Here is a 16038-nt window from a genome sequence, read left to right on the forward strand (position 1 = left end):
ATAAATGTTTAAATTAAAATAATTAAATTATACATAAAAGGTAAAGTTTTCCGTGCATATAGCACTGTGCCATAAAGGCACATTTAGGGGATACAGGGGTAGGGCCCCACACATTCTTGAGCTCAGCCATTTTCGAGGTGAAGTGATCAGCACCATGCTCCGGCCACCTTTATCCTGCAGGATTGCCCCCAGGTATCCTTTGATTTGAGGCTGGTTAAGCCCCAGAGCTGCTTTATGCAGGGACAAGGCCGGAAAAATCCCTACCTTAGAGCACCCACTCCGAGAATCGAACCTGGGTCCATAGGCGTAGCTACGGGGTGTGCCGGGTGTGCCTAGGCACACCCTAATGGGCTGCTTTATCAAAGAGAATTAAAGACAGATATTTCAATGAGAGAGAAAATAAGCGGCAGTTTGTAAGAAGTTGAAAATGTCATTATTTGGTACAAACATGTGCATTATTGCTGAGGAAACGGGTGTCTATAGATTTTCGATGTCATTGGAGAAAGAAGATCTTTACTGCATTCTACTCTGTACTGCAGCACTTTTCTTCTATACCTGTCACAAGCTGCACGTGTGAGAGAGCTTTCTCCAAGCTTACCCAAGTTAAAACTAAATTAATATCAACTCGGAAGCAGGATAGATTGGAAGCCCTGCTCTTGCTATTTGTGGAACAGGAAAAAGCTTAGTCTATGGATGTAAATGAAGTTATTGATGGGTTTAAGAACATTGTACCTTTTGACAGACGTCTCGTTATAGATGACATGTATTTTGATGTATTTGTTCGTAACATTTATGAACATTTTGTGTGTGTGTAATTTCTATGCAATTTGATTTTTTCTACTACATATATTCAGAAATTTTCAACACTATCATTTAGTGAATTTATATTCCTTTACAAACATCAGTGCAGTTAAAGAGCCAAGTAATTGTGTTGCAAAATATGCTATTAAAAAGGTCCAAGACCTCATATTTTTCTTTGTGCACACCCAAATATAAAGCTCTAGCTACGCCTATGCCTGGGTCTCCTGCGTGGCAGTCAGATATCCCAGTGTTCTGCAACCTTTTTTTACTCACGGCACACCCCAGACGGGCCTAGACTCAACACGGCACACCAAAATGTCTGTCCCCCTCAAAATCATATGAATCTTAATATAATTACGAAATATTACGTCGTTGTGTAATCAATTATCATTGTTGTTGTTGTTATTATTATTATAAAACAAATAGACTTATGCATTTATTAAAAATTTATTAACTTTAATTCACTATAGAAAATACACATTTCTAATACGAATTTTAAAGTAAATAACTCTACTCATACCTTCAATGTGATACTTGAGCCTACTTAGCTGCACACAGACGGCTGATTCGTGGCGGAATCGTTGACAAAGCAAGCCTCATTTCTTCATCGATGGATTTGAGTCTCTCTCTCTTTGATGTTTTAATTGCAGTCAACGTCGAGAAGCCCAGTTCACACAAATAAGTAGTTGAAAATGGCAATAACACATTAACTGCCATCTCGGAGATGGCCGGGTATTCACTGCTTATTGACAACCAAAATGTATCCAAAGGCACTTCGAAAAATTTTAATTTCAATGTTCTGTCTGCTTTCAAATCTGCCAGTTCCTCTTGTAAGAGATATTTCGAATCCACACTGAATAGATCACGAACTCAGTCAAAATCTTCAACGCTCGCTCCAAAATATTTTTTTGAAAGTCTGCTGCAAGAGTACTAAATGTTCTTGAATTAAGTCCATCAACACCTTGTTATCGTCAGCAAGGAGGCATACAGTTTGGAACATCTCACACGATCCATTTTCAATTGTCTGTATCCACAAGTTCAACTTATTAATAAATCCTTGAATCTTATCCATACTAGTCAGAATATTTTCGTTTCTACCTTGCATTTTTCTGTTTAGTTCATTCAAGTGTACGAAAATATCGGAAAGATATGCCAACTTAGATACCCATTCGTCATCTGCAAATAAATCCGCATACTCATGCCCCTCAAGAGTCAAAAATGAAAGTACCTCCTCTGTAAGTTCAAACATTCGCGTTAACACTTTACCTCGAGATAACCATCGTAATTCTGTATGTAGCAGAAGTGTAGTGTGCTCTGATCCCATTTCTTGACACAAAACGTTAAAAAGCCGCGATTTGATGAAGTTCACGACTTTTACTACTTCGTCCATCACAATTTTCAGAGGAGATGGCAAAGACTTAGCATCAATGGCTTCGCGGTGAATGAGACAATGGTCGATTTGTAAGTTAGGATTTACTTCGAGTACTTTACCCAAAAATCATTTTACTCGGTTTGTCATGTCTGTACAAACACTAACGCAGTCCTCCCATGTTAATTCATTACGCACCACATATTCATTAGTCGTACGAAATATTTCTTCACCGGTTGCTCGCTCAGGTAGTTCTTTGCAAAAAAAAGAAATTACTTGCAATTACATCCCCATCAACATACCTTATGTAGGAAAGAAGTTGTGCGTGACCGCCAATATTGGTGGACTCGTCGATCTGAAGTGAGAACTTTCGACTGCTCTTTATTTTCTCCTTCATAATGTCTTTGATGTCACTGGACATGTCACTAACTCGGCGGCTGATTGTGTCAGCAGAGAGAGGAATTTTTGAAATTTCAGTAGCAGCTTCTGAACCCAGGATTATTTTTACCATTTCTTCACACGCGGGCATTAACAACGTTTCTGCTATTGTGTGTGGTTTTTTGGTCTTTACGATAAGTTCGGCTACCTTACATGTGCTTTTTGCGAAACACGTACCGACGTAGTCATGAGCGTCACTTGTTTTTTTTTTATTTTGTTCCAACAACCGACGAAAATAATTCACATCTTTACTTAACAGAGAGGAATGTTGTTGACAAATGTCGTTTTAATTTACTGGGAACCATAGCAGCATTACTGAGTTTTTCACCACACATAACACACTCAGGGATTGGGCATGTTTTGTCACCACACCAAAAATCCCGCAAGTTATCACTATATTGCCGGTGATCTACTTTCTGTTTCTTTTTTTCGGGCTCGATGGTTTCACTACTTGCACTCGAGGACGGACCACTCCGTACAAGGAACTTATCCATATCGAAAAAAAGAAAATAGTAAGACTGGTGTAGCAATCCAATATTCGCACTACTGCAGAGCACAGCTGTGATAGAACTGAATTGAAATACTGTAATTGTTGTCTGACAATGTGTGGGTCCTTCGGCGAAGGAAAAGAGCAATACATTTTAAGAAACGCCGACAAACAGACACAAAACAGCCAGCCTTACACAAAAGATGCAGTGTTACAAAGAACTCGCTTGAATAGCTCTATTGTATGATTGGTGCGGGCCGCTAAAAGGCTTCCTAAAAGTCTTACGTGGCTTTCTTTGCGGTGAACACAAAGCTTACCGCCTGTAACCCATCAAACCGGCCCAATATTACAGGCGAGAATACATATAAGATGAGCAAACTATAACAATATTGAGTAAATAAATTACATTTAATTTCTATGAAAATATAACAGTTATCAGCAAGAATAAACAAGCACCTTCTTACTTAAAATCGACAATTAATTTCTTACAATATTACAATAGTAGGTAAAAGTTCGCGTCACACCTTTCACCTTGTGACGGCACACTAGTGTGCCGCGGCACACCGGTTGCGAAACACTGAGATATCCTACCAACTAGAACACCATGCAAATTATAATTATGTGAAATTAATGAAAATATTAATAAAATATGTAAATTAATTAATATTGTATTGTTATTATTACATGGATAGGTAAAAAGATGGTATAAGAATAGAGATATAATAGCACGTATTCATTATTTAGCTTGTTTAGTTAAGATCATCAAAATTTGTCAAATTGAATATTCATTAAATAACAAAAAAGGATGTTATAACCAGTTGACAAAAGTAAAGTTCCTGATTAATATTTTCTGCATTTTATCATTACTAGTAGTGTGCATAAATCTTCTTTGGTATTGTTATTCAAAGCCATATTTTCCCAATATAATCCTTGCATTCAGAGGAAATAACCACTGATTATACAAGAAGTACATTTTCATCATTTAATTTATGTACCTAGTCTTACCATAAGTACTGTCACAAAGTTTTAAGTAAATTGACACAAAATTCTGAGAGATATTTTAATATCCTAATAACATTACTGAAATGGATGCATGACAAATCAAAATCACAAATCATTATTCAAAATGGCCACGCTTAGCACGCACACATTCTGTAAGTCTTTGTGGCCACGCATCAATTAAATTACGCAACACATCGACTGGAAGATGAGCAACTGCCTTCAGAAGAGACCGCTTTAAACTTTCAATATTGGGATGTCTCTTCTTGCAAGCCATCTCCTGAAGCTTGGACCACAATTTGTAGTCCAAAGGGTATAGGTCCGGACTTGCAGAAGGTCAATCTGAAGTGGAAATGAAGTCTGGAACATTTGCTATGAGGGCACGCTCCATTTCTGTGAAAAGGGGTAAAAACATCACCCAAAGTGTACCAGCAGACAGTGCTTGAGAGACTAGTCAAGAATGTCAACAACACTCTCTTCCATGGTCAGAACTGGAGCTTCTAGCAGGATTCAGCCCCAACATATGGGGCCCGAACAACACAGCAGTGGCTGGAGGCAAATGTACCAGACTTAATTTACACTTCGGATTGGCCTTCTGCAAGTCCGGACCTATACCCTTTGGACTACAAATTGTGGTCAAAGCTTCAGGAGATGGCTTGCAAGAAGAGACATCCCAATATTGAAAGTTTAAAGCGGTCGGTCTCTTCTGAAGGCAGTTGCTCATTTTCCAGTCGATGTGTTGCGTAATTCAATTGATGCGTGGCCACAAAGACTTACAGAATGTGTGTGTGCTAAGCGTGGCCATTTTGAATAATGATTTGTGATTTTGATTTGTCATGCATCCATTTCAGCAATGCTATTAGGATATTACAATATCTCTCAGCATTTTGTGTCAATTTACTTAAAACTTTGTGACAGTATTTATGGTAGGACTAGGTATACTTGGTAAGTCTTTCCGGAAGGGGGGGGGGGGCATTTCGACCCCCTAATATGTTCTTGATTTAGGGATAAATCTACCAGTGGTAAAACATTTCATAAATTTATTATTCATAACCACTGATATCCAGCATTTCTTCTTGTAATACAAACATAACATATTTACAAGTAAAATGAAAATTTCACTTCTCAATTTTTTTTTTGCAATTACTCAAGAGCATGAAATTCTTGTTTCTTTGTATCTGGGAGAATAAATGTTTTTCATATTAGTCCTGCTTAGGAAAAGAGATTAACTGACAAAGAAATAGATTTACAAAATGAATTAACGAAAATATATTAAAATATGTTCTAGTTACCTTCCAACTAGTGTGTATTGAGTCACCTCAAACTTGTCTTCAGCAGTTATTGTCCTTGTGTTCAAAGAACATGTAATCCTATTGAAAAAGGAAGAAAATTTAAAATTTTACTGTAACTATTTATTTGTTTTTAAATGCATACATATGTAATGAACAAGGAACGAATTTATAAGTAGTAAAAATACATATTTAGTTATTTTCACCAAAAAATATGGAGTTAAATATGGACTTATACAGCATGTCCATAAATATACTGTCATACTTTAAAGTGGTATTACGTCGCTTTGAATAATCGTATTTAAATGAAATTGGTAACATTTGAAAGAAAAACTCAAATATTTTAATTTACAACTCATAGACATTGAATGTGGCCCCCACGAGCGGCCCTGCAGACATCAAGGCGATATTCCCATTCATGCCACACACGCTCCAACGTATCCACAGGGATGGACTGGATTGCAGAAGTGATGCGAATTTGCAGTTCTTGCAGGTTTTGAGGCAATGGGGGTAAATAGACACAATCTTTTATGTAAACCCATAAAAAAAAGTCACAGACCGTCAAGTCAGGTGACCTCGGCGGCCAATTGTGGAAGACATTATCATCATTTCCGGCACGTCCAATCCATCTTCCTGGAAGCCGCTCATTCAGATGTTTCCGAACATGTAAATGCCAGTGAGGAGGTGCTCCATCTTGTACAGACTTCTTAGGACTACGAACAAATGCCTCCCGCACTTGTTCCACAATTCCCGCATTGACAGATGGTCTCCCTGAATGGCCTTTCCTTTGATGACATATGCAGCCATGATCCACAAAATCCCGGTACCACTTCAAAATTGACGTGTGTGAAGGAGCCTGATTTTGAAACCTTCGCCTATAAGCACGCTGAACCTTCACCAAACTCTGCGTGGAATGATAAAACACACCAACACGTTCACCAAACTCTGCGTGTAATGATATTCTAAAACACACCAACTATGTTCTTAAATCTTCTGTAATAACAACACAATTTTAAAGGAAAACATTCACATGTAACCTGCCTGCCTGCTAAATATCCAACAATGAACCCGCATCGTCCATTGTTGTCAGGAGTGAATTTATTTCAGTTTCTATGTTTGATCTTGTTCATTGTTGTCCATTGCTGATATTGGTGTCCATTGTTGACATGCACAAAAATATTTAAGTTTTTCTTTCAAATGTCACCAATTTAATTTAAATACGATTATCCAAAGCGATGTAATACCACTTTAAAGTATGACAGTATATTTATGGACACGCTGTATTATTAAAAAGGTGATTTTTTATAATTTTAAGACACTACATGAGATACATAAAATACAGTCTCAGCATTGTAACTATTACCGTCACTGTCTTGAAGAGAAACCAGAAGTGAATCCCGTATGTGTGCCACAAAAATGTTGATTCTGGTACTGCTGTCGGGCGCACAACTATGAGTAGTAGCGAGGGTCGGCTTAGCAATGGGCTGCTCGACTTGTGACTAACCAGGAGCCGATGCTTGAGCCCTTATTCTCTATTGTTGACAACAATTGTAAATAAACAGGAATTTCAACAGAAAACTTGTAATTAATGCAATTGGAGGGTAAAAAAGGTTATAAACTTTCGTTTGTTTAACGTTGTTTCAGACTTTGTCAGTTATTCCCAAGATACAACTCTTTTGGTCACACGGGGACATGTAGTTATTGTGTGAATATGGAATATACAGGGTGTCCACAAAGTCCTGCTACCGTTACAATGAAACTTAACTTCTAAACTATATGAGATAAATACATGCAGTTTCTTGCAACGTATTCTACAGCTCTCAAAGTACGAAGTGTGACAAGATCTGGAACAGGGGTTTCGTAAACATGATCCTTGACGTACCCCCAAAGGAAAAAATCCAAGGGAGTGATATCAGGGGAGCGCAGTGGCCAGGAGATTGGTCCATTGTGGCCAATCCATCTCCCAGGGAAATGTCTATCCAAAAGGTCCCTCACATCTATAGACCAATGAGGAGAAGAAACACGGATTGCAGAAGTTCTCGAACAGGTTGAAGTGTTGTAATTGTAAATAAAACTTTGAGAGCTGTAGAACACGTTGCAAAAAACTGCATGTATTTATCTCATATAGTTTAGAAGTTGTTTCATTGTAACGGTAGCAGGACTTTGTGGACACCCTGTATGTTGAGAAATGTTCTCAAATATCAATAACATGTAAATAAACAAATATGGAAAATAAAAACAGAATTTTTTGAGTCTACATGCCATGATGAGAAAAGATACTACAAAATACAACTGATTTCAGCTTCATACTTAAATATGTATTTACATATAAATCCGTTCCCTGATAATAAAGATGAAGACCAGAACTATTTTAATGTCTAGATATGTAAAATACTTCTATTTTGGAATTTATAGACTGGTAGATAGCCAAGGTTTGCTCTTAAGTTCATTCTGTGCTAAAAACGGCTAATCAGGACTAAGGCTTCAACTTAAAATGGGATCCAAACCACTGAGGGATCAAACCTGCAAAAAAGTAACAGCATTTCCAGATAGCACAGTAAGTTTGCTTCAAGCTTGAATCAAGTAAACTAATTATTATGTCTCAAAATTGCAGCAAAGTTTGTCAGAGAAAGCTACCACAAGTTTGTCAGAGAAAGCTACCACAAGTTTTCCACAAGCTTTTGTTCTATCTGGGTTGCCATTAAGTGGGATTTGGCGATTTTGTGTGACATCACGTGCCACTTGAATGAACTTAACGTAAAGCTGCAAGGTAAAAGTAAATTGATCTCGGGTGTATATGCAGACATCAAGGCTTTTGAAACAATTATTCGTACAACAAAGTGAAAAAAAAAATCAATTTCTGCACTTTCCGACGTGCACAACATTGCTTCAGGAACAGCCTGATGTTGCCTTTTCGAAGACAAGAATAATCTGACTTTTGAAGCTGTTGCAAGAAAACTTTAACAAACGTTTTTCCGATTTTCGTGACCTGGGTGATGAAGTATGTTATTTTCAAAATCCCTTTTCGGCAGATCCATCAACTGCACCCGCCACACTGAAACTAGAACTCATTGAACTACAATGTCAGGCATCTCTACACGACAAGTTTCGCGAAGAACAATTAAGAGTTTTATGCTCAACTCTCACCTGAAGATTTTCCAAACCTCAGGAAGCAAGCGCTGGAAATGGTTTCAGTGTTTGCTAGCATGTACGTATGTGAACAAACATTTTCTGTTAAAACAAGAGTGAAACCATTACTCCGAAATCGTATTACAGACGAGAATCTTGATTCTGTGTTGCGGATTGGTGTGTCAAGTTTTGAACCAGACATTGAAAAGTTACTTTCTGCAAAGCAACCACAAACATCGCACTAAGAAATTTTAAGTACCAAAAAACTATTTTAATTCTTTGATTTTGACTTTTTGCTATTTTTACAAATATTAATTGTCTGTATGTGTGAAGGATTTTCTTACGTTTGCAATATTAGCATTTAAAAGCTGCAATTAAACGACGCCGTACGATTTGTATGCTATTTATGTCAGAAGATGTTCTGGCCCGCGAAGATCATGCTAAATCTTAATGTGGCCCAAGGGCAAAAAAAGGTTGGGCATCACTGGCTTATATTATATAGTGAGTGACACGCACAATATGCAAATACAGTAAACCCTTGTTAACACAGACTCGCTTAAGACGAAAACTCGGTTAACATGAACAAAATGTTGGTCCTGGTAGGGATTTATTATATCTTATAGAAAGTTTTATTGGTTAATGCAAATTTCGGTTAACACGAATTACGAACTGTTCTTTAGTCCATTGCGTTATTCGATCTCATTTAACACAAACTTTGAAAGTTTATCCTTTTTTTTCCTGATATTCCTCGGTCGCTTTTCTGCTAGGTATGTAAGAAATCGCTCAACAATCTCTATCATCTTGTCAACAATCAACTTATACAGTATTGTAACCAACAGATTCAGATCAACAATGTGTTCAAAGGTGTTTTTCTATTCTTTAAAACATAGCCAGTAGGAGTTTGATTAGAATTGACAGCTAGTTTTACGGAAGCTATGAGTACAGTTGTCCGTGAAGTTACCAGGCATTTGCGTTCCCATCTGCGACAGCGCAATACAGGAATTTTTCCAAAAAATGATCTGAGAGTACTTTTTTAAAAAGTTAATTACTGTAGTAGTGTTTTCTATGATGACATACATATTGTAAATGGTTAATGTGTGGAAAGAACTGTATTGCAACAATAGAATGTGAGTCCCCGGTTAGCACGAATTTTTTTAACATGAACTCTTGATTTTTCGGTCCCTTGGGATTCGTGTTAACGAGGGTTTACTGTATGTTACTATTAAACATTCTACTTGAATCGCAATAAGTTTCCTTTTGATTACAATCATTACACCCCGTCCCAGGTTTTTGTTAGTTAGTTAGTAAGTTGTTAGTTAATAAAAGAAGTGTTTACTTGTTTGTGACCACTGTATATTAAATGAGCAAATCTACATTGTAAAATATGAGACACGTTTGGAATCCTCTGTTATCTATATAGTAGATGTCTGTCATAAAATATGGCCTCATGGTGCTGCAAAAATGTGGACAACAATGAATGCAATATGTACCAGTCTCCAAATTAGCAGTTGCAAGTAACAAAATGTGACTAATTTTATTAGGGTTGTTATTGAGATCCAGGAACCCACAAATTCTAATGGGTTCCGGTGCAGGACCGGAACCCATTTTCTCGCACAACTTAAATTAGGTCCAAGTGGCATATAGTTTCATTGAAAAAAAAAAAGGTTCCTGGACTGTATTTAAATTCATCCAAAAAAAGGGCTCCTGGATCGAATTGAAACACTTTACAGATAGAAAGGTTCTTTATGGTCCAGAACCCATTTAAGTTTGCTGATTTTCTCTCCTGGGCCGGAATTGAATTTATTTACAATTCCTGGACCTTCAACAACCTTGAATTTTATAATTACTCACAGAACGTAGGTGTTAATAAATATGGTGCAAAGAAATAGAGATTTTGTTAATAATAAAAAAAGAGACCAAACTTACAATTAAGAACAAAGCTCCAAGCATAACAGCCTTTGCTTTCACATCGAGATCCATTGGAAAGGTTATTCCAAAGTTATCTGCGTCCGTGAAGGCTTCTCTGATCAACCCTGTCCACTGCTTGGATATCTTCCCAACCTCGGTGGTGCCATCTGGCAGCAAAACCTGGGAATTGCATCAGAAAATTCCAGGAATTAGGACATAGCGTATCATCGAACCAACCACTCCCAATAGCTTAATGGAGAATGTAGCTAATCACCATTCATCCCAGTTATGATGAGACCACTTGTCCTCATGACAAGTTGGATGCTTGGCTGCGAAAGGTACAACTGAAATAAAATATCTAACTATACAATTAGAAAAGGCAAATAGTCCTTCCTTTGATTTTGTGAACCTTCGAACCTACATGTTATGGTTACCTGTCTACACTTAGAAGAATGATAATGAAATTGGTAACGGTAAAATAAAACTAGGCTCTCTCTAGCCATGTCTGCAACATGTGAAGGTAGGAAAGTCCGTTTACAGTGTCCTCCTCGAAGAACATAGGGCCATACACCTATACATACATACGTACAGGCTCAACTGTTTCATCACTAACTCCTTGGCTGGCCTGTTGATTTCCTCTTGCAGATACACCCACTTTCTTTAAATTGTCTGTACCACTTCCGAATTGAGTGCCCGCTTGGTGGATCTAACCCTAACTTCATCCTAAAACTTCGTTGGACACAAATAACTGACCGTTGTACATGAAATTCCGGGACACAAAATGCTCTCCTGTCTTTGTTTCCAGCCATCTTGATTTACTGTCGCCCTAGCAGTGGAATGCGTAACTAAACATCAGCTTTGCCAGACACTAAAACTTTTTGAGTTTTTCTTTCATTTAATATAAGTTGCATGTCATTGTGAATAAATAAACGTGAGTTATTAAACTTTGAAATCGGGAAGATCATTTACAATAGCCCTACTTTCACAAAAAAAGATTCTGATATCTACAAAATCCTTATGTACATTATACTATAAATTATATTTAAAGTGTTTTTATAAATCTTGATTTAATTCGCGATTTCAATCAACCTGATTAAAATCAATCCACCTTCAGTTGAATTTACTTCGACGGACATTGGGCATTTTCGTGTCGCAAGAGATCGAAAGTTGCCGGCAGGACAAAACAAATGAGGATCGAATACACAGCATATTGCCAAACATGCTGTAAAATGGGAGTGGGTGGGAGGAGTTTATTTGCACCGTTACTGGATAAAAGTTGTACAATAGTACACAAAACACAGAAAATTAGTATACAAAATTTCCAAGCACTGTACAAGCAAGCTAATAGAAACAACTGACAAAAGCAGACGTACGCTTGGCAATGTTGTAACGGGAGAGCGATGTTACCCCTACATCTTTTACTTCGCAACTGAGGTTGTTGACACTCATCGAGCCACACACCCCCAAAGACGATTAGTGGACAGACAGAACTACGTAGGTCAGCTGCCGGGCTCACAATCAGTATAGTGTGTTGAGAAATTCTATTATTGTTTGTGAAAAAATGATTACAAATGTGAACATTGAGAAATTATAGCAATTAGGTAAACATAATAGTGACCATGGACTATTTATATGGATTTAGCTTTAGCCAAAGAGTGAAAGTGTAAAAATTAAAGCCAAAACCTGATCGGGAGAAGTAGTACTGTTAAACATTTAATAAGCTATTTATGAAAAACCACTTTCTTGAAAGTTCTCATAACCACTGCTTCACAATAATAAAAAATATGCGAAGTATTTACAAGAAGTTCGGTTTCTGATACACAATGTTTCAGCCCAGTGCTCAAACGAAATTCCACACATGTCGGAAAATACTTGTTGAGTAACTGGGAGGGGGGGGGGGGGGGAGGGGGGATTCTATGTAACATTTTCTTATTTGAGGGGATAGTATCCCACCCATGTTTCCCAGACTTCAAATGCTGTTTCAGTACCATTTCATAGACCTTAAGTTTTCCATGATGTTTGAAACATTAACAAAACTCGAAACTTTAGTCAAAAGATAAAAAAATTAAAAGGTTAATATTGGTAGGTGGAAGGGTCACTAAACTAAGAAATACTCTCTCCCACACATAGGTGTGCGCACGGGAGGGGCAGTCGCTCCCCTAATCATGGACATCCGCAGATTTTTTTAACGGAGGGACAAGAAGGTATTTTTCCATCGGGTACATGACCCTGATAATAGTGTTGCCCCATAAGAAACAACACTTGAAATTATCGCATTAATGTAAATTACTATCACTGAAATAAAATTATATGTGTGAAATATATACTTTTAGCTTGACATTCGATTTCTAAGGGGCAGGTGTGGTCATCCTTGCTCCCCCTTCCAGACCCCCATGTCCCTACATTATTATACTTTCACCTAGAAATTTAATGTAGAGGAATCTTACCGCTGCTATTAAACGATATTTTCAAGCTGATTACAGTTCAAAGGTAAGGTAAGGTTGAGGTAAACGAAAGCAAAACTAGTAGAATCTAAGAGTAGCAGGAAAAAAGGATACTCAAGATGGAATTAGTTTTCACGTCTTTCTTGCATTATTTCCTTCAGGCATCCAAGAGCACCTGCAGGATGGCACAAAGGGAAATTGCCACCTCAAATCAAATAAAAATACATTTCGTAAAAATTTCTAGCTCGCTTTGCTCGCAGTATCTGCTTTTCTTATAGTCTTGTCAACTTCAGAGCTGTAGCCAGGGATCAGCAAGAGTTGGCCCTGGGTGCCAAATGATCTAAATGAAGAAAATTGTAAAGAGAATGCCATGGCGACCCATGAAATTTTCTGTGCCATATTAAATGAATATTGTTTTACATTTGCAAAAATTTGGATCTAAAAATTTTCTTGTTCGCTTCGCTTGCATTTTTTCTTGTTTTCTGTAATGCATTGTAAATTACCAAAGAGAGTTCTTGCTGCTAAACAGTTTTGTCTTAAATGAATGAACACAATTGTTTGGAGGAATAGAAGCATGGCACATTTCAGAGACAATTTATTTATTCGTTATGGTGCCTCTATGTTTCTGCATTAGCATTATACATATATATGCATGCACCCATTAATGCAATGAAAGTAAAACATTGAGATAAAATGAGGTTTTACTTACCCGACTGAACTTTCATCAAGGCTTCCCCCCCCCCCTAATCAGAGCGTCTGCGCATGCCTATGCTCCCACACAAGGCCATGGGTAGAACTTCCTTGTAGGAGTGTATTATCCCATCTGAACAACACAGGGCCAGCATGTCTTGTACATGATCTCTGTTATGTTTCCTTCCTTAGCATAGATACTGTGTAGGCAACTGATCAACTCTCTCACCCTTAGTGTGAGTAGGGTTACCAGATCGCTATAAGGGAAATGTAGGACATGCTGTCCCAAAATGTAGGACATTAAGTCAAAATGTAGGACACAAAACATTCTCAATAAATAATACATATTTCTATCGAACACGTTAGAAAGTAGTTGAAAATGACACTTTTCACATATAAAAAAATGAATTTTTAAATGCAAAATTTCAAAACTTGCAATCATACTAATCAATGCACCTCTTACTACATGATTTAAGTGGTACCTCTCAGAGGAGACAATTTTTTTGAACATTTCTCAGGTTTAGTCAAACTACATTTATGTTAGAATTTACAGTCAAACTCATTGAAATTGTAGGGACCAGTACCAAACATTTTACAGACTTTATGAAAAAATAATTTCTCTCGTGAAATGTTGTGTGTTGTGCTGATGGTAATGAAAAAGTACTCTCTCAACATTTGAATTATGACCTGTAATGTTAAACAAATATTCAGCAATTACCGACATTTCAAATTCGAGAAGTTTCATCTTGGGTAGTCTTTAGTTCAATAACAGGGTGTCTATACCAAAATAACACATCCAGAATTCTGGACTTTTCTAGACGTTTTTCCCGTCTTTCTTAACGTTTATTTATCCGACCCCTACTTAGGTAAAATTGGAAATTAGTAATTAAGAAAATAAATATTTATTTATTGAAAACCCCTACCAAAGATGAAAACTGAAGCTGAATTTAACAAGAGAATTAGATCTGCTTTCTCGTATTAATGCATCCTGAACTGTGTTTGGCAGACGAGCAAAGCTTTGGCGTCTGAACTCAAGCCATGGGGCTTGTGTCGGTTGTCCCTATATGTTTGTGACTGTCCCTTCATCCATCTTACCTTACCTCCATTTATTATCATTTTCGCGATTAACCAAAGGGACAGAAAAAAGTTAAGTAAAATAAACTAAATCAACCAATCAGTCATTATGATAGCAAAAATTCTTGACCACAAGAATAATGTAATGCCTTTGTATTGACTTCTTGACCTATTCGTTGATTACTTTTTCTTGACTACTACTAACTTTCTTGACTGGTAGACATCCTGAATAACTTTGTTCTCTATATCCCTGCTTTACAATCAAATTATATTGAATAAGAATGGCAACACCTTGTTCCATCAAGCAGGACAATTTTTTTTCTTTTCGTGTAATGACTGAATCAAAATAAATTTCACCATTGAGTTTGGAAGCGCAGTCCATAGACTTGTAACTTGCATGATTTTCTTAGGTTACCTAATTTCCTAATTAATATTATGCGACGCTCAAAATGTAGGACATTTATGATATTTTTCAAATTCCTGCCGGACGCCGGACATAAGGCTAAAATGTAGGACATGTCCGGAAAAATCCGGACGTCTGGTAACCCTAAGTGTGAGCGGTACTGGGTTCGATTCCGGGGGGAGGGAGTTAACAAGATTTCAGTGCTGACCCAGCATCGTGAGGGCAATTGGGGAGCTACTTTAAAGAAGAATTAGTGGGTTCTGGTCTCAAGTGAGTGAGTGAGTTGTTGTTTTAAGTCCACTTTATGCACAGAAAGGAAAAGGCTATCGGGACTGGACCTACAGTTTAAAGTGGAATCCGAACCAGTATGTGCCTCCACCGGGAATCGAACCTGGGACCCTTTGATTACAAGGTGACTGTGCCATCGGGAAGGCCCACCCGTTAGTATGATGGTATAGGCTGAATGCATGAAAAGCATTAACGAAAGTCTCGAAGCCAGACAACAGCGGCAATGGGACTTAATGCATTGACCATGTGTTACCCACTGAAAATCTGCTTGGTAGGCCCTGGCACTTATTGAGCTGTTGCGCCATGTCGTTTCCTTCCTTTCCTTACATACATATACGCCTGAATTAATTAAAATATTTTTCTAAATACAAGACTAAATTTCCAACATTTTCTGTTGAGATCGAGGCAACAAATTAATTTTGTTTGTCCGATGGGGAGGAGGAAAAAAGGGTAGGAAAGAAACCTAACAAACACTCATGCACAAACAAGCAGGCCCATTGTTGTTCAGATGATGTAACACACATCTAGAAGAAAGTTCTACCCATAGCCTTGTATAACAGAGCATGCCTAGTTTGCCACCATCTTTCCTATTTTATCCTTTTAAGCTCTTACCTTTTCACTAAAGTTGCGAGTTTCTTAATGTTGTAAATTCATCAAAAACCTGAAGACCTAGTAAAGAGGGTAAAAAAAGGTGTATCGGAAACAGAACCACTTGTAAA

The 16038-nt window shown here is 37.5% G+C and overlaps 1 protein-coding gene across 2 annotated transcripts in view; it reads right to left on the minus strand.

The window, feature by feature from the left end:
* The window catches only part of LOC145981757 (phospholipid scramblase 1-like), a 63307-nt gene that overhangs the window by 8191 nt on the left and 39078 nt on the right, over positions 1-16038 (minus strand). Inside the window, exons 7-8 of one of the 2 annotated variants that reach the window (XM_083115167.1) lie at positions 10439-10600; positions 5387-5464 (exon numbers count right to left, since the gene is read on the minus strand). In XM_083115167.1, coding sequence (XP_082971293.1) covers positions 5426-5464; positions 10439-10600 — 201 coding nt within the window. In that variant the 3' untranslated portion in view covers positions 5387-5425. Of the gene's footprint in view, positions 1-5385; positions 5465-10438; positions 10601-16038 lie in introns of both variants that reach the window. The other variant, XM_083115166.1, reaches the window with a different exon arrangement.

The sequence above is a fragment of the Lepisma saccharinum genome, chromosome 30 (genome assembly GCF_977018435.1).
Source record: "Lepisma saccharinum chromosome 30, izLepSacc3.1, whole genome shotgun sequence".
Taxonomy (NCBI): Eukaryota; Metazoa; Arthropoda; class Insecta; order Zygentoma; family Lepismatidae; genus Lepisma; species Lepisma saccharinum.